Genomic DNA, 19847 nt, shown 5'->3' with positions numbered 1-19847 from the left:
TTAACCCATCCCATGCTTTTCCCACCTCTAGATTTCACTTTTCTTATAGGCTAGAATGTCTTGACTGGGATCTGACGGGAGATAATGAGAACAAAAGCTGGTTCAAAGAGCCAGGGTGTTGCATAAAAGTCCTAAGATTGTATCTAAGCAGGTAAAATAAAAATTTTAGATAATTACTTAAATTTGAAATACTCACATTTATTAATAAGGCATGTAATGTCTACATGAGCCATCATTTGTTTTTTTAATTCTACATTGATTAGGAGCCAAACCTTCAGGGCAGGTATCCGGTAGAGCACCCTGGAGAGGCACAGATGCGTGGGAGGGGGCTCTTCACATGCTGTGTGCTGCTGCTGGGAGAAGAGGGGGTCAGAGACTGGGAGGCTTCTAAGAAGAGGTGGCATTTCTGCCTCAGTGTTGAAGGATGAATAACTTCGACAGGCTGGAAAAAGGTGACATTTCAGGTAGAGCGTGTCGCATGGATGTAAATACCAAAGGTCAAGGACATGGGCTTGAGTGATGGTGAGAAGAATGGAGGTGACTGTGACTTGCATTCTATTCGTGTCACTATTAATTACCTTTGAATGCCTTTGGCTCTAGGTGGTAGAACAAGTAAAGTAATGGAGAAATACTTTTTCTACCAGTATTTGGTGACCAAATGCAGAATTATGGAGAGGGCCAGGGACCTCATGAACCACACTCTTTCTAGTCTGGGGACATAGCTCCAATGCCTTTCCTGACCCAGTAAGAGGCCATGGATTTCAAGAAGCCAGACAATCCATTCTTTCAAATAATGATAAAAAAGAAACCATTTATTTTATTTTTAAGTATAGAATGAAACATTTACAGTTGCCCAAATTTTGGTACCTTTTAGGAGAAAAATAGAGATTCTTTTGTTGTTAAAAATAAACTTAAAAAAAATAAAGACTTACCATAGGCCGGACGTGGTGGCTCACACCTGTAATCCCAGAACTTTGGGAGGCCGAGGTGGGCAAATAACCTGAGGTCAGGAGTTTGAGACCAGCCTGGCCAATGTGGCGAAACCCCATCTCTACTAAAAATACAAAAATTAGCCAGTAGTGGTGGGTGGTGGGTGCCTATAATCCCAACTGCTTGGGAGGCTGAGGCAGGAGAATCGTTTGAACGCAGAAGGTGGAGGTTGCAGTGAGCCAAGATTGTGCCATTGCACTCCAGCCTGGGCATGAGCGAAATTCTGTATCGAGAACAAAACAAAAAAAGATCTACCATAAATGGAGTACAACATGAGACTAACAAAAATAACAAATAAAGAAATCATCCAGCATATATTCTGTATGTAAAAAAAAAAATCACAAGATGAATACAGACCATCTTGGTGCATTTTATACACTAGACACATATTGATATTTTTAATGCTTAAAATATATTAGGTTTCATACTTCCTTCCAATCTGAGGAGAGTGTATCTGAGCTCTTTTTTAGATTTGAAAACCGCCCTTTAGATTAGATGAGAACACCGCTTTTTTTTTTTTGTTATGCAGTAACAGACCATTGCCCACCTGAAGGTGAGTCACCTTTATTTTTATTTTCTCCTTAGTAGAACCAGCAGGAGCTGCAGTTGCTGTTGCTTGAGCCAAGGCCGTAGTCAGCATAGAAAGGTTCTGCTAAGAGACTGTGTTAAAGGAAATAAATTTGGTGACTTAGTTTTGTTTTACAAGCTAGCTGTGGCCCAGGCCTTCTACAGGGTGGGCACGCTGGTTTATTGCAGCTCTGCAGAGCCATGGCCTTAGACAAACAAAGAAGGTGTGGGAATATCCGGGAGCTTTCCATTCAAAATGGATTCTTCTCCTTTCAGTGCATGTAACTGAAGCACCAGCTTTCTTAAAAAAAAAAAAAAAAAAAAAAGGGGAGAAAAGAAAAGTCAGTCTGAAGTTTTCGTGACACTCAGCCAGACTCCATGTTAGATAAAGTAATCATGGAAATACAGCTTTATTTTTGTACCAAGTTGTGCTTAGAAAGCTGATTGCTAAACCAGGAAGCTTGGCTTTCAGAATTTTACTGTAATCCAGGGTGGAAAAAAAGTATCACCCAGATGGCATTTGTGGGAGATTACTGACTGGTAATCCCTCCTTGTCCTAGAAGATTAAGTCTGCCCTGGTGTAGTCATGGTCAGCTGATTTTTTTTTTTTTTTTTAATAAATTGTAGTTTCTTGTTGTAAGTCAGCCCATGTCCAATGTTTGCCTGAACTGTTTGTACATCTGGGCCATATTGCAGAACCCTGCCCTTCTTTGTTGACTGAGGAAAGCTCGCTCCCTGCCCAGGTTTTTCATTGTTGATCAAAATTAACACCAGGTGGTGAACAGAGCCCCTCCTAAGGTTGCTCAGGATAAATCATTTATTAAATAGGTCTGCTTGTCAGGAGGGGTGTGAAGGCTCCCAGAAGGAAATGCTGGCGCCTGGGCCCGGAAGCCAGGGCCTCTAACTCCTGGGGTTGATTTCTTCAGTGAAGTTGCACCCTACAAAGGGAATATGGCCAAAGCAGCACTCAACTGAAGGATGATATCAGGCGATTAGAAAGCAATGCGTTCTGCGTTTGTCTGGAATGGATTGTAGAGAGATGGACTTAGGTGAGGACTACCAGTCCCCGTTTGATTTTGAAGCAGGAGTCAACAAAAGCTATCTCTACTTGTCTCCTAGTGGAAATTCATCTCCACCCGGATCACCTACTCTTCAGAAATTTGGTAACTACTAATTTTGTAAAGCTAAGTTTGCTTGGAATAAAACCTAGACATAACTTGGGGTTTGCCTGGCTTTAAAATTATTAGTGTAAAGATGTACCAGGAGGGTGCTGGATTGTAACTAGCTAATAAGCTATTCTAGATTCAAATATTAAATCTCATTAAATATTTAGAATATGTTTATACTTAGAAGTTAGATTTTAAAGTTAGTACTATTTATACGATCAGTAGACCTCTCCATTTATAGATATTCCAAGCTCACTTTGAGTTTGTTGAGCTGGTAAATAACAAAAAAGGAGGAATCTGGAGTCCTTGGTTTCTAGTTGCTTAGGTAATTTACGACAACTTTCTTAATTTTTCTCTTTAGTTAAATGATGGTTAAGCACCGACTCGGTTCAAGGTCTTGCTGATAACTGTCCTGGGTTTTGTTATGGAATATTGAGAGCAACTTATAGAAATTGCTAGGCAAGATTTTTTTTTTTTTTTAAAGAAAAACTTGAAATTGCCGTACCTTTAGAAGCAGTTACTCGTTCATACCTGCCAGTATGAGATTGCTTTGAAGGCCAGCAGCACCATCAGGGAGGCTCTTCCTTTGTCGGCACAAGGCAGCAAAATGCCGGAGGCAGCTTGGCCATCCTCCCAGCTGAGTCCCTCGTATCATAGCCAATGCTGGGAACTGGTTAAATGACCTTCTCTGTAATTTGCCAAATAATCAGGTTTTTCCAGAAGAAGTTAATTTTTTCCTTATTAATGAAGAACAGGTCACATTTTGTTCGTTTTAAGCTGAAAAAATGGGTAACTTAGAAAAAAACATGGTAAAGGTGACAGCACGAAACTTAGCTTTAAGTATTTTGGTTTGTGTATTTGCTGACGGTAGGGACTGTGTGAAGCAACATTCCTCTCTTGGTTGCAACTGGTAGCCATCTTTCCCCAAAAGTGGCTGGGATTTCCAGGAACAGGAAAATGTGGAGTATGACAAAGAAGGGGTAGAGCTGGTCTGTAGAAGTTGGGGGCAGGAGGCAGCAGCTTGATGTCTGCTGGGGGATTCTGATTGCCAGGAAACTTTCTCCAGTGCTGACCTTGGCTTGCCCAAGTGGCCCCCCTCAGACCTCTGTAATAAAGGGGCCTGGGCTCCCCCTTTGCCCAGCCCCCTTCTAATTTATAAATCTTATGTATAAGTTAATAGCGGGCCACATAGAATGGGGAAGTGAGAGCTCAATAATGGACCAAAACCCAAGTGACTTGCGGGGAAGGGAGGAAACCTTTGAGAAGCTGGGGCTGTGGTTTTATGACTTCAGGTGGACCTTGATCAGTGTGCAAGCAGCCAGATTCCCAGGAAGATTGACACTGCTTGCTTCTTTTAGTTCCCTTCTACCCTTCTTGTCTCTTTGTTTCACCTCCTTCCATTTTCCAAGTTACAGTCATGACTGCCTTGGGATGTTTTCTGTCAAAACCAGGGCAGTTGTAGGGTTGAGTGTGCCTCTAGGCAAATTCTGAAGGATTATCTTTGCAGTTCCTGTTAGCTGTTCGAAGGAGCATGGGGTTGTGAGATTTAAAAAGTTATTAAAAAGCAAATGAATAACAATAATGAAAAACAAACTCATGTAGCTAGGTTTGGTAGTTTGCATTAATTGAAAGAAAAGAGGGTGAACAAGCATTAAAACAAGCAGAAACCACCCTCAGCAGTCATCTGTAAGAACACAGTGATTCTAAAATGTCCAAATAAAAGTGGAGGCCTGGAAGAGGGATTACTCTTCTGTGTGCCCATGAGCCCTCAAGGCATAAGAAGCCTGCACACCTGTCTGAACATCAAACATGGTTGGTCGATGGAATGAATAATGTGTCCTCCATGTGTTTGCAGTCTTTGTATTTCTATGTAGAAGCTCTTAGGATCAATACATTATGAACCCATTAAAAGTTCTTGTGGTTTTTGGCCACTGTGTATTTTCTTAATCGGCAGACAAGTAATACAGACAAGAAGGACTGATATAAAGAAGGATGCTACTCAGAGAGGTTGGGAATACTGATCTGAAAAGACTGTGTTCTCTGGTATTTATCCAGAATGCCATCATGGGGCAAATGGGAAAGTAATGAGATTTTATCTATCGGCAGGATGTTCCTAAGAAGTCATTAAAGCGGAGATTAGGATGAAGACAGTGGCTGGAACAAAATGAGGCCTTTTATTAGGGAGTTTTAAACTCCTTTGACGCAACCAACCCATATTCAGAAATGCCTTATACCTCCTTACCCGCAATCCTCATAAATATAAGAATCTATCAATAACCGAAGCAAAATGTTATGAACCAGAACTTCTCTTTACTATGTGTGATGTACTCTGACATTTTATACTATTGTATGCCATTTCTTCTTTTTAAAGTGCTCATCTGGTTCTGCTACTGGATTTTACAACCCATAGTGTGAAAACACTGATTTATAATAGTTTCAGAATCTGGAACAGAAGCTCTGTTCATCTTTTTTGTTCACTGCTGTTTCCCCAAGCACCAAGAATAGTACTTGACATTATGGCTCAAAAACTGTTTGCGGAATGCATGAATGAATGAATGAATGATACTGGTGAGGAGTAGTTCACACTCCAGTTCATTTTACTGGATGTGAAGATTGAGGCTGAGAGGCGTATGTGATGTTCTCAAATCACAAAGTTTAGTTAGGCTAAGATACGACTAGCACTAATCTCTTAATTCTTAAGCTAGTGGTTTGTTTTTTTTTGTTTTGTTTTTTTAGACCGCAATGTCTCAGCCTCTCTAGTAACGGATATTATAGAACAGATTAACCATTTAAGGCTTAAATTCTCCTTTGGTCAAGTGTTTTACTGTGGGAGTAATTTGTTAACACTTTATATGCCACTGGGATCTCAACATTCTATTCCATCTTTGGGCTGAACATTATAGGACCAGGGTCTCACAGCTGGGGTCTTTTGTTGCATTATCTCTTCTATTCTGTCAACACCCATAAGGATAATATCCCAAAGGTTATTTACATAGCATCTAGCTTCCTCTTAAGATTTTTTTTTTTTTTTTTTGAGACGGAATCTTGCTCTGTCGCCCAGGCTGAAGTGCAGTGGCGCAGCCTTGGCTCACTGCAACCTTTGCTTCCTGGGTTCAAGCGATTCTTCTGCCTCAGACTCCCAAATAGCTGGGACAATAGGCGCACGTCACCACGCCGGCTAATTTTTGTATTTTTAGTAGAGATGGGGTTTCACCATATTGGCGAGGCTGGTCTTGAACTCCTGACCTCATGATCTGCCCGCCTCGGCCTCCCAAAGTGCTGGGATTACAGGCGTGAGCCACCAGGCTGGGCCAGAATTTTCTTTTTTAAAAAAAAACTTTTGGCTGGGTACAGTGGCTCATACCTGTAATCCCAGCATTTTGGGAGGCCGAGGCGGGCAGATCACTTGAGCTCAGGAGTTTGTGACCAGCCTGGGCATCATGGTGAAACCTCATCTGTACCAAAAATAAAAGAATTAGCCAGTCATGGTGGCACACGTCTGTGGTCCCAGCTACTTGCAGTGAGCTAAGATCACACCACTGTACTCCAGCCTGGGCAACAGAATGAGACTCCATCTCAAAACACAAACAAACAAACAAAAAACTCTTTTATTTTAGATTCAGGAGTGCATGTACAGGCTTCTTATATAGGTAAACATGACATGTGTCATAGGGGTTTGATGTACAGATTGTTTCATCATCCAGATACTAAGCCTGATACACAGTAGTGATTTTTCTTTTTTTTTGCTCCTCTTCCTCCTCCCAGCCTCCACCCTCTGGTAGGCCCCAGTGTCATTTGTTCCCCTCTTTGTGTCCATATGTTCTCATCATTTTGCCCCCACTTATAAGTGAGAAGGTGCCCTGTTTGGTTTTCTATTCCTGTGTTAGTTTGCTAAGGATAACAGCTTCCAGCTCCATCCATGTTCTTGCAAAGGATAGGATCTTGTTCTTTTTTATGGCTGCATAGTATTCCATGGCATATATGTACCACATTTTCTTTATCCAGTCTATAATTGATGGGCATTTAGGCTGATTCTGTGCTTTGCTATTGTGAATAGTGCTGCAATGAACTAACGCATACATGTGTCTTTGTGATAGAATGGTTTATATTCCTTTGGGTATATACTCAGTAATGGGATTGCTGGGGAGAATTTTCTAATGTACAGGAAGATGCAGCCTTGGCTTATGGCACCTTTCATTCTTTCTAGTGACTTAAGGAAATATGAGGAATGGAAAAATCTGACATTTTAGTTTAATGCGATCATATTTGGAACTCTAGAAAGACTGAAAAATCAAACTGAAATTCCTTAGCTCATAGTTCTTCTTTTCATTCTGTTTTACCCTTTTTGATTTTCACTCTGTGTTATTCTCACTTCTTTTTACTGGAAGGAACAAGTAAAGCGTTTGAAAATACTAATGTGTTTTACCTTGAGGATTGTTTCTTCTTTGTCCACTCTTTCTGTGAAGTAACGCTTTTGGGAGGTGACCTTTTCTCTTGTGTGGGGACATTGACCGCTGTTCAGGGTCCTGCTTTGAGAGCTGAGTCCCAGGAGCACTTTGCATCTGATGTGGCTCCCAAGCGCTCCTTTCCCTTTTTGTCTTAGTGCAGCCCCTCCCCTCCTGCTCTGTTTCTTTTCCTCTTTAATAACCCAGACATTGGCCGGGCGCGGTGGCTCACGCCTATAATCCTAGCACTTTGGGAGGCCGAGGCGGGTGGATCACGAGGTCAGGAGATCGAGACCATCCTGGCCAACATGGTGAACCCTGTCTCTACTAAAATACAAAAAATTAATCGGGCGTGGTGGCAGGCACCTGTAGTCCCAGCTACTCGGGAGGGTGAGGCAGGGGAGTTGCTTGAACCCGGGAAGCGGAGCTTGCAGTGAGCCAAAATCACGCCGCTGCCTTCCAGCCTGGGCGACAGAGCGAGACTCCATTTCAAAAAACAAAAAACAAAAAAAATAAATAACCCAGATATTGTCCCCTTATGCTTGTGAGGAGCTTGGGACTTCCCTTAGATGGAGTGGATCAAGTTTTCTCAGCCTTTTTCTTCCCGGCTGCCTTGACTACAATTACCCAACTCATTTTTCCCCTAAGGTTTTAGTGTTCTCATCGTGGGCACTCATGGGAAAATTCCAGCCTTGAGAATCTTAAGTTGTCACGGCCTAAGCCGCTGCATCCCTCTCTTCTGAAGGCACTCCGTGGCAGACAGCAGGTACTGGCTGTTGTGTCCTCTTAGGTGCTCCCTTGCCTTAAGTCTGTAATTCTCAACCACAGTTTTGCCCCACTGTGGGCATTTGACCATGTTTGTAGATACTCTTTTGGTTGTTACAACTGGCTGTGGGTGTGGGGCTGCTACTGACATCCAGTGAGTGGGCCTGAGATGCTACACAGGAAGATGCCCATGACGCCCATGGTGCCGTGGCTGAGAAGCGCTGCCTTAATTGGATGCTCAGTGTTTTGGGTCTCCTGAAGACAAGCTCTATGGTGTGGGGACCTGCAAATATTCCTCCCACTTCTGGGATTTTATTACATCCAGAAACAACAAGGCACAGAGAATGGGAACCCCAGGCACAGACTTTCGTGGGGAAGAAACATCTTGTGATCTTTTTGGGTGTTACCGCTAAAGAGACTTTGAATTATATGTTTAAATCTCTTTTTATGCCTCTAGGTTTAAAAAGGGGGGATGCGTATTTCCTCTTGTTTGTGCTTAAATAAAACAGTCGTAGAGACTGAAGTTTCTTATCGCGACTCTGGTCTTAAGTTACTGGTGCTGCTTTGAAGACTTGGTAGGAAAGGCGTGCAGCTTTATTTTCCAGAGACGCTTCCAGGGCTCAAGTATATGTTAACAGATTCTTTCTTGGGTAGGCAGTGTTAACATTCAGGCTAAATAGCAGATACCTTAGACTCCATTTTGGCATTTTTTTCCCTCCTAGTTGAATTTTTTCGGGGGCAGCTGACATATTCTTTCTGTGATATCATTTGTGTCCCACCTATATAACCATGGTGCATTTGCCTGCACACTCTTTTCCTGTAATGTGAAGGTAGGTGACCTGCTCCCAAAAGTGACAATCTTTGGACAGATTATGTATGGAAGTCATATTTCTTTAGGAAAGTGACATTTCACTCTGCTTTAAATAGAAAAACCTTTCTAGGTAAAAACAGTGAAGTGAGAATGCAATATATGCAATAAAAAGCTCGAGATAAAAGGAGAGAGAATGAAGGGAGACTGGGTTCTTATCTTTCCCTCTAACTTGACTGTATACCTTCCTATAATGCACTTATTCACAGTGTTGACAAGCATCTGCGGTGCGCTAGACACTGTGCATCGGAGACCCTGCTAGGACTAAAGACACAGGATTGGAGCATGAAGCCCAAGTATTGCCCAGCTGCAGTCTGTGTTCTATACAATAGACTGGACCGTAGGTTCTTATTCCCAGAGCCAAGGACTGTTTTTCAGCCAAGGTCACGGGGTCCAGGGGAGATCCCCCAAGAGTAGGAGACACTTTTGACTTATTGAAGCGAGTGGGAACTGGAAATAGGGATGGGGTTTCAGGCAGAGAAAATAGTATGTGCAAAGACACACAAAAAGGAGTGTGTTTTAGAGATAGCAGAGATGGTTGTACAACATTGTGAGTATAATTGACGTCACCGAATCACACACTTAAAAATGGTTAAAGATGATACATTTTTGTTGTATATTCTAACATAATAAAAAATTAAATGGGCCAAAAAGTATGGGAGGTACATTTAAACATTTTTTTTTTGAGTTAATACCTTTCTTTCTTTCCTTCTTTCTTTCTGTATTTCTGTCTTTCTGTCTTTCTCACTCTCGCTCTGTTGCCCAGGCTGGAGTGCAGTGGTGTGATCTTGGCTCACTGCAGCCTCTACCTCCCGGGTTCAAGTGATTCTTGTGCCTCAGCCTCCCTAGTAGATGGGATTACAAACGTGTGCCACCACACCTGGCCAATTTTTGTATTTTTTAGTAGAGTCAGGGTTTCACCATGTTGGCCAGGCTGGTCTCGAACTCCTGGCCTCAAGTGATCCACCTGCCTCGGCCTCCCAAAGTGCAGGGATTATAGGCATGAGCCACCATCCTTGCCAAATTATAGATATGTGTGTGTGTGTGTGTGTGTGTGTGTGTGTGTGTGTGTATCACCAGGCTGGAGTGCAGTGGCGCGATCTCAGCTCACTGCAACTTCTACCTCCCAGGTTGAAGAGATTCTTGTGCCTCAGCCTCACGAGTAATTGGGACTACAGGTGCGCGCCACCATGCCCAGCTAATCTTTGTATTTTTAGTAGAGACAGAGACAGGGTTTCACCTTGTTGGCCAGGATGGTCTTGATCTCTTGACCTTGTGATCCACCTGCCTGGGTCTCCCGAAGTGCTGGGATTACAGGCATGAGCCACTGCGCCTGGCCTACATATGCACTCTAGAAAGCTCTTTGTTGGGGTGGGTTGAGGAGTATTTGCAGATGTCAGAGACTGGCAAGGAGCTTAGGGGCAGGAATCTAAGCAACACATAGTGACAGCCCAAACTAGGCAGGAGGGCAGGATTGGAGGCAGGGAGTGAAGTGGATGTCCAGAGAGTGAGATGGAGCCATGACATCTCAGAGAGGTAGGAAGAGAAAAAGCAGGAGGGAGGAGAGGAATGGAGATTTCAGACTGAAGTTCAATGTCAGATGGCCTTGGTGTGGCCAGATGAGGGTAGTGACCCAGAACTGTCCTTAGTGGAAGGAGGTGGAAGGGGCAGCAACAGGGTTGCAGGGGGTTGAGGAGTAATGGGCAGTGAGGAAGTAAGACCTGAGAGCCAAGACTCAGGGAAGATGAGAGGAGAGAGAAGCAATTCCCAGGACAAGGTGTAGGGCTTGGAATCCGGGAGAAACAGCAAATCCTTATGTGTACCCATTGTTTGCAGGTAAGGGGCTTGGGGCTGTTTGAAGATAAATGTGATTAAAGAAGATCAACCAACTAGTAAATGGCTGAATCAGTGTGTATGCCCCTTTCCATCGGAATTATTCTCCTGGGGCTGCGGTAGCCATTCTAGGTGGCTTATCACCCAGTTCTGGAGGTTAGAAGTCTGAAATGAAGGCGTTGGCAGGGTCTTGCTGCCTCTGAAACGTGCAGGGCAATGAATCCTTCTTGCCGCCTCCTCACTTCTGATGGTTGCTTGCACACCTTGGTGTTCCTGGTTCTGTTGTGATGTCACCACAATCTCTGTGTGTTCTCTGTGCTTTGCGCTGTGTATCTTCACATAATCTCTTCCCTGAGTCTCTGTGTTCAAATTTCCTTCTTATAAGGACATGAACCATTGGATTAGAGTTCACTAATCCAGTGTGACCTCATCTTAATTTGATTACATCTCCAGAGATCCTGTTTCCAAATGAAGACACATTCATTGTTGTCATGGGTTAGGAAATTGAAGACATCTTTAAAGGCAGCAGAGTTCAACTCACAACACCATCTAATTTCAAAGCTCATCTTGTCTTTTTGTATTCTTTTAAAAATCTGTCCTCAGTTTTCTCATCTTTATATAATGAAGCATTTGACTTAAACCAGGAGTCCCCAACCCCCAGTTGGTGGACTGGTACCTATCTGTGGCCTGTTAGGAACCGGTGAGTGACAGGTGAGTGAGCATTACCGCCTGGGCTCTGCCTCCTGTCAGATCAGTGGTGGCATTAGATTCTCATAGGAGCGTGAACCCTATTGTGAATCGCACGTGCAAGGGATCTAGGTTGCACACTCCTTATGAGAATCTAATGCCTGATGATCTGAGGTGGAACAGTTTCCTCCCAAATCCGTCCACCCACAACCCCCGTGGAAAAATTGTCTTCCATGAAACCAGTCCCTGGTGCAAAAAGCATTGGGGACTGCTGACTTAAACGATTCAGAATTCTTTCAGATCTAAAATTGTATGACAGTGGCCAAAAAGCTTTTAATCAATAATCATAGAAAGTCTTGAAGCACTTGGTCATAATTGGAATAAAAGTCAAAGATGAAGAACTAGAGGGAAGAGAACCATTTAAGTGGGTGCTCCAAAAGGGGGGTTGGGGCTGCACCCAAGCAGAGAGAGGTGCTCCTCAAACTCTTATTTATGGCTTATGTGTAGGTTCTACATTTTTAGTGAAAACGCTTTTGCTGCTTTCCCCAGTTGAAATTTGTGGAAGTTGTGGCAAATGGGTGGTTATGCATGGGAAAGTAAAGAGAGAGTTACTCTAATTAAATCTTTAATGAATAATTCAGTTCAGATGCAATATTAGCATTGGCTCTGTTCTAGGCACTGTGAGTTCTGAGACGGAAAGATAAGAAAGTGACATCAGGACTTTATAGTCTAGAACTAGAGACGTGTTCAGGACTAAGCTCTTTGCTGTTCTTGGTCACTCTGCCCTGCCTTTCCCTGCTCTGACCACACTTGCACACACACATTTCCACTTTGTCTTCTGCATATTATTCACAAAGACTCTGAAGTCTTGAAGTGTTGTATTTCATTAAATCTAAGACACCACAGATTGTAAGATGTTACTATTATTTTGTGTTTCATTAAGTATAAAATATGCTGATAGTTAAACTAAAAAAACCCTGCTTTATCATCACTTAAATTGTTTTAAAATCTTTTTTAAAAAATTGTTTTTAGTAGAGATGGGGTTTCACCACGTTGTGCAGGCTGGTCTCGAACTCCTGGACTCAAGTGATCTACCCATCTCTGCCTCCCAAAGTGCTGGGATTACAGGTGTGTGTGAGCCACCCTGCCCAGCCCCCTAAAATTTTTTATTTAAATTTTTGTCATTGTTGTTTTGAGACAGGGTCTTGCTCTTGCTCTGCTGCCCAGGCTGGAGTGCATTGGCACGATCACAGCTCATTCAGCTTCAACCTCCTAGGCCCAAGCGATCCTCCTGCCGCAGCCTTCTGAGTAGCTGGGACTACAGGTGCAGGCCATTATACCCAGCTAATGGCTTTTGAGTTTTTGTAGATACAGGATCTCACTTTGTTGCCTAGGCTGGTCTCGAACTCCTAGGCTCAAGTGATCCTCCCACCTTGGCCTCCCAAAGTGCTGGCATTATGGGTATGAGCCACTGTGCCTGGCCAAAAATTTTACGTTTATTGAAGTTCTTTTTTAGATTTATTCAGACATTTACACTGATCATAACACTCCTGTGCATATTTTCTAAAATAAAAATGAACATTTCCTAAAATGTCTTCACACCTATAATTTAACTTATTTGAACTGCTTTTCAACTTGGAGTAATCTATGTCTATTCTATTGATTTATTTTCCTCACATAAAATGTCTGTGGTGCAGCCTTTCGTAAGAGACATCTGTAACTGGACCTGGCATTTTTGAAGCCACTTTGCAAATTTTGAGGCATGTTTGCTGGTGATAACCATGTCACAATGACTGGCTGATTAATTGTACAGTGCATCTCAAAGATGTAAAATGTAAAAAGTATCTTCAGATTAATGGGATGTGTCTCTGCTTGTCTTATCCATCCTCATCCCGGAGACACTAGAAATCTCACTTGGGAATCAGAGATACGTCACCCTGCCAGTGGGCTCCAGAACCTTCCTAGGGCAGGCCACCTTCTACCTAGCTTGCTGGAAGGACTTTTCCAAAGACAAATCGAGACTTGTCACTCCCCTACCTAAAGCTCTTTAGGGATGCCATGGATGGAACTGAAGACAGGCTGACAATCTGTTTGCATAGCTAGATGAAGAGAATTAAGGCAATGGCTAAAATGTTAATAACCTGATGGAAGAAATGATCACTCATTTTCAGTCATTTGGGTTTGATAATGTTATCTGTGACTTTCAAACCAGGGATCCCCACAAGTTCCTAGACCCTCAGGAAAGAAAAAAGTTTCTATGGAGAAAGACTAGGTCCTGTTTCGTTGTCCTGCCATGATCATTGATATTTCTCTAAGAAAAGATGTTCGTGAAGGAGCTGAGTCAAGAGACAGAAAGACCTAAGTATTAATCCTGCCTCTGTAACTCTGGGCAAATTATATAGCCTTAGAGGACTGCAGTTTCCTAGTAGAAAAAAATACTCCTCTCAGGTGGTGGTTATGGGGTGTTTTTATTTTTATAAGATAACATGTAGACTTCCCCTCACGGTGACTGGTGTAGTAAATGTGAGTAGATATTAATTGTATTTTCCCCACCATATTTGTCTTTTAAAAGCAGCTTTCCATCAGATTCTGAGGGAAAAAAACGTTAAAATTAATGAACGAATAAGTTTCAGATTATGGTTTTCAATAATCTATACTTTTAAATGTTGTTATTTTCCACCTTTCATGCTGTGAATGAGAAATTGATCTTTTCTCCCAAAAGCCAGACTCTATTTTCGTATTAAATACTGTACTATTACTGAACATACAAGAAACAGGATCATATCTAGATGAAAATACAAGGCAAAATTTGGATTCCCAGGTTTGGGGAAACTTTAGTTGGAATTAATGAAGACTGCTTTTGATCTAGTCTGCCAGATTCCTTCTCTTTTTAGGGTCTTATTATTGCTTCTAGATACCTTTCAGGTCTTACTGTAAGCCTCCTACTTTTGTCTTTGTTTTCAGATCAGTGATTTGAAGCATTTGTTTTTACATCAGACCGTCTAGGTTTAAAATCTGACATCTACCGAACATTTAAGTGTGTTAACCTGGGCAAGTCGCTGAATGTCTGTAAGCTCCAGGTTCCTGATTTGGAAATGGTGACGGGGACCCCTACCTCACAGAAGTGTTGCACATAGGTATTTAAAACACTTAATTTGGACTTGTCTGTAAATGGAATGCACTCTGTCATGGTGGCTGTGGTTAATAATTTTCTCAAGGCATGACTGTGATGTTTTGCTGGTGATTTTGGTACCTACCATTCTGTTCTTCCTTGGTGTTCTTTAATTGCTAATTTTTTTTTCCAGACTGCACCTTTTAATTTTAATGATGATGATTTGCTGCCACCTACAGGCTAATGTGGAAAGAGCAGAACATGTCATTACCAACTTTCTTAGATGCTGAATATAAAATCTCAAGGTCATCCTGGCAGACTTGAAGCCAACTGGACAACCCGTCATCCTCTTTTCTGAGAGATTTATTTTCCTTGATACCCTAGCCACATATTTGAATAGAACCAGAATCCCCTTGGATTCTTTTTGAAATGGGCAGTATACATAAAGCATTGTTAGCAATCAGATACTGTATTTTTCCCCTTCTTTGAGTAGATTTGCAAAAGAGTGTGTATCAAAAAAACATGAAAGAGTCTTTGCTATTTAAGTAATGGTTTGGTACCTGAGTTTTGCTTGTTTTGTTTTGGAGATCTGTTCTAGTTGGAGAACTTGGGAGTTCTGTACAAAACATTAAAAATAAAATAATGTGTAACACGTAGCTCTGTTATGGTTCTTACTGTGTCGCCTTATATGATTGTTACTTGAATGTCTGACTCCCAGTTTCTATCTCATACAACTTTCTTCACATAATCTAACATAGAGGATAGATTTGCAAGCACACACAGATGCTGGGAAATGGTTTCTGACAGTACATAGGACAGCACCTTGTTCACGGTGTGATTTGGCTGGAGTTGGAGTAAGAGGTGCCAATGCCAGCTAGCAGGAGACGGGTCCAGTAAGGGCTGTGTGCCAACCTCAGGGGTCACACTTTGCTTTGAAAACAGTAAGGAACCACCAAAGGATTTTAAGCTGAAGAGTGACACAATCAGATTTCTATTATAGAAATATTATTTGGGCAGTCTGTTCACAGATATTTTAGAGGAAGACCTGTGGAAGCAATTATGCATTGAGCTTTTCTGCCTGCTGATTGTACCTATTAAGTATTTTATATGCAGTCAAGAGCTTACTCATATTTTTTGCCAGTCTGATTTGTGGTTTTTGAATTATTTGTATTAGTTTTATGGCTCTCACAGTTCTGTACATACTTTCCAAGTAGGCACTATTTTGGTGCCGCCATGCTGATGATAACTATAATTATTATAATTATTAATTCTGGCCTCATCTTAGCCTGTGGGTAATCAGTGAAGTACAACAGACCCTGTACCAAGTGCCTTTGTAACTTGTGCACCGTATACATAAGCATCATCTCATTGATTCACGTAATTCTCTAATGTTTGCTGTGACGCTGGCTGCTTGTTCCACAGTGTGGCTATTCTCCTTCCTTTTTCTTCTGCGTCTGCTCCCTGGCGCCTTGTGTTGGGCAGGATGCCACATTGCTGCTGTGACTGAACTGGCACTTCTCAGAAATGGTCCTGGGGGGTAGCAGGGAACAACTGCAGTGGCTGTGATGCTCACTGGCAGGAAGAGCAGGCAGAGGAGTAAACCTTCCCCTGGTTTCTTTGCAAAAAAAAAAAAATAATAATAATAATAAATAAAAATCCGTTGCCAGAGGAGACTTTGCAATCCCAAACCTGTAAACTGAACTGAAGCCTGAAGCCTAGGGTAAGGCAACTACGGCCAGGAAGGGGGTGACAAAAAGCTTAGTCGTCAAATAATGTGCGAATACAATATTTTAAAAAATTAATGTAAAAGAAAATCATGAATAAAATATCGCAATTTTAAATAAAGACGGGATTAGCAATAGTGCTGTTCATGCAGAGCCATTTTGGAGTTTGAGACACAAGAAAGTATCAGCAATACTGATCCTGCAATTTAAAATTTTGGCATTTTGTTCTTCATGGGTTCTTTGAATTTGATTTAAAAAAAATATTCCATTAAGATATTTATATTGAGTGTTTTAGTGGCCTCTTCAATTTTGCACCCGAGGTTGGGGTGCCTTTCTGGCCTCATCTTAGCCTGTGGGTAAGGGTTGGGCAGGAAAAGAGGGGAGATCTGAGGGGCACCTGCCTGCTGGTTACTCTCCAGTCATTCTTCCTGACAGGCTCTGTTCCAAGGGGACTGGGTGCGGCGTGATTGGTCTTCAGTAGTGTGGAATGTCTCTGTGTGGCTGTTGGTCGTGTCTCTGAACATATAGCTTAGTATTCTTTTATAAGGGCATCTGAATTTTTTATATATATATATGAGATATATATGATATATATATGGTATATGATATATATATGAGATATATATTATTATTGTTTTTAAGCTATAAGAAGTGGCAGTGGCTCACACCTATAATCCAAGAACTTTGGGAGGCTGAGGCAGGAGCATGGCTTGAAGCCCGGAGTTCAAGGCCAGCCTAGGCAACATAGCGACGCCCTGTCTCTACCTCCTAAAACAAACAAACAACAACAAAAAGAAAACCTACAAAAAGATGTTTTCTGCCTCCACTAATGGAAAGAAACAGAATAAAATTTACTTAGGACACTTAGTTCTTTCAGTGGTTACTCCTTTACTGAGTTTGTGAAATGTTGACTTTGATTACCACAGCAAGCTGAAGAGATGTGCAAACTCCTGCCCTGGGTTAGTGGGAAGGCGCTAAAATCTTTCATCTAATTTATACTGGTTTAGTTGTACAGCAGTTTAAAGCCTCGGCAAGATCTCATTTTGGGCCCTTCACTCTTCTGCCATAACTATATAGTGACTGAGACTATGAACAGAAGCTAAGAGAATGCTATATTTTCTAAATTCGTGTTTTGGCAGAGTCTACTTGGTCGTTTCTGGTGGTTAGCTCAGATTTTTTTGTCCTTTGCTGAGAGAGCCAGGTCATTTGAATGTCCAGAGATGAGATGTGTGGATCTACTCTAATTGGCTTTATTCTGGCTGGGACAGTGGAGGAGCTTAAAGAAGGATTTTACTTAGATTTTGTACTTTAAACAATTGTTTAAATCCCCAACCAGGTCTGCTGAGAACAGAGCCAGTCCCTGAGGAAGGAGAAGATGTTGCTGCCACCATCAGTGCCACAGAGACCCTCTCAGAAGAGGAGCGGGAAGAGCTAAGAAGAGAACTTGCAAAGGTAAAGAACCATTCCTTTTGTAACTTTTATTTTTGCACTTAAAATGTACTGTCATTTGTGATTCTAAAGTACATGGTGATATGTTTATAGTTAGTTCCAGGGGAGAGAAAGTACATGTGTTTACTTCTCCAGCAGGTCTTGAGTAGGGGAGAGGAGATAGAAGAGGGTGACGTCGGTTCATTTTTATATGAGAAAAATGTATATATGGGTAAAATAGATGTGAAAAGTAGGGTGTGAAACAGGAAATGAATGAGAGGAGTACTAGTGAATTCTTCTAAGGGACTTCACCAAGGTCTGATACACTTGCTCTTCAGTGCATCAATGACTTTGTTCTACCCTTGGCTGTGTTGCAGAGATGGGCACTTTCGAACTTCCTTCCACCTTTCCTTCCTTCCAGTTCCCTCCTTCCCTCCCCTCCCTTCCCTCCCCTCCCCTGCCTGCCTTCCCTCCCCTCCCTCCCTTCCTTCCCCTCCCTCCCTTCAGTCCTTCTTTCCCTTCCCCTTCTCTCCCCTCCCTCCCTCCCTCCCTCCCTCCCTCCCTTCCTTCCTTCCTTCCTTCCTTCCTTCCTTCCTTCCTTCCTTCCTTCCTCCCTCCCTCCCTCCCTCCCTCCCTCCCTCCCTCTCTCCCTCTCTCCCTCTCTCCCTCTTTCCCTCTTTCCCTCTCCCTCTTCCCTCCCCCTCTTCCCTCCCTTCTTTCTTTTTTCTTTCCTAACTTCTTCCATGAAATTCATTTAACATAAAAATTAACCATTTTATTCTATTTTATTTTTTGAGACAGAATCTTGCTCTATTGCTCAGGCTGGAGTGCAGTGGCACAATCTTGGCTCATTGCAACCTCTGCCTCCTGGGTTCAAGCAATTCTCCTGCCTCAGCATCCTGAGTAGCTGGAATTACAGGCGTGTGCCACCGTGCCCAGCTAAGTTTTATATTTTTAGTAGAGATGAGTTTCGCCATGTTGGCCAGGCTGGTTTCGAACTCCTGACCTTAAGTGATCCACCTGCCTTGGTCTCCCAAAGTGCTGGGATTACAGGGAAAAAATTAACCATTTTAAAGAGTAGAATTCAGTAACATGTAACATTCACAGTGTTGTGCAGCTGTCAACCCTTTCAAGTTCCACACATTTTCTTTACCTCCAAGGAGATCCCTGTAGTCATTAAGCGTTCGTTCCTGGCTCCCCTCCTTCAGCCCCTGGCAATACTTAATTTGCTTTGTGACTCTATGGATTTAACTATCTTTTGGTTATTTCATATAAATGGAATCACACAATATGTAACCTTATGTATCTGGGTTCTTTCCCTTCATGTTTTTGAGCTTTATTCATGGTGTAGCACATGTCTGCTTCATTCTGTTTAATGGCTGAATAATATTCCATTGTATATATCTACTGTATTTTCTTTATCCATTCATCCGTTCATAGGCATTTGGGTGATTTTCACCTTTGACTATGGTGGGTAGTGAATTAGGAACCTTTTATGAACAAATACTTGCTTGAGTACCTAATTTCAGTTCTTTTGCATATATGCCTAGATATGGAATCGTTTCATCACGTGGTAGTTCCATGTTTAATGTTTTAAAAAAATTTTTAACTCTTTTTTTAAGAGACAAGGTCTCACTGTGTTGTGTGGGTTGGTGGATTGTGCAGTGGCATGATTATAACTCACCATAATGTTGAACTCCTGGGCCAGGCAATCCTCCTGCCTCAGCCTCCTGAGTAGCTGGGACTGCAGGTACACACCATTATGCCTGGCAGAGTTTTTAATTTTTATTTTTCATAGAGATGAGATTTTGCTATGTTGCCCAAGCTGGTTTCAAACTCCTGGCCTCAAGTGATCTTCCTACCTGGGCCTCCCAAAGTGTTGGGATTACAGGTGTAAGCCATCATTCCTGGCCCATGTTTCAAGTTTTTCGGGGAACCACCAAACTGTTTTCACAATATTGACACCATTTAATATTCCCATTAGCAATTTCTCCACATCCCTGGCAATTTGTTATTTTCTGTGTTTTTGATTATGGTCATCCTAGTGGGTGTGAAGTGATATCTCATTGTGGTTTTGATTTGTGCTTTTGCTGTTACATCTAAGAATTCATTTCTGAATCCCAGATCATGAAGATTTACCCCTATGTTTTCCTCTAAGACTTTTATAGTGTTAGCTCTTAAGATTTAAGCCCTTGATCCATTTTGAGTTAATTAGTGTATGTGGTTTTGGTAGGGATCCAACTTTATTCTTTTGCACGTGGC

At 42.1% G+C, this 19847-nt stretch overlaps 1 protein-coding gene across 4 annotated transcripts in view; it reads left to right on the top strand.

The window, feature by feature from the left end:
- TPD52 (tumor protein D52) overlaps positions 1-19847 on the top strand; it is a 240216-nt gene that overhangs the window by 87313 nt on the left and 133056 nt on the right. For all 4 annotated transcript variants that reach the window (XM_038000360.2, XM_038000357.2, XM_008000953.3 and 1 more), the window contains exon 2: positions 17494-17609. In XM_038000360.2, the coding sequence (XP_037856288.1) occupies positions 17494-17609 (116 nt within the window). The remainder of the gene's footprint in view (positions 1-17493; positions 17610-19847) is intronic.

The sequence above is a fragment of the Chlorocebus sabaeus genome, chromosome 8 (genome assembly GCF_047675955.1).
Source record: "Chlorocebus sabaeus isolate Y175 chromosome 8, mChlSab1.0.hap1, whole genome shotgun sequence".
Classification (NCBI taxonomy): Eukaryota; Metazoa; Chordata; class Mammalia; order Primates; family Cercopithecidae; genus Chlorocebus; species Chlorocebus sabaeus.
The sequence above is the reverse complement of the archived record's forward strand: the minus strand, read 5'-3'. Positions and strand labels throughout refer to the sequence as shown.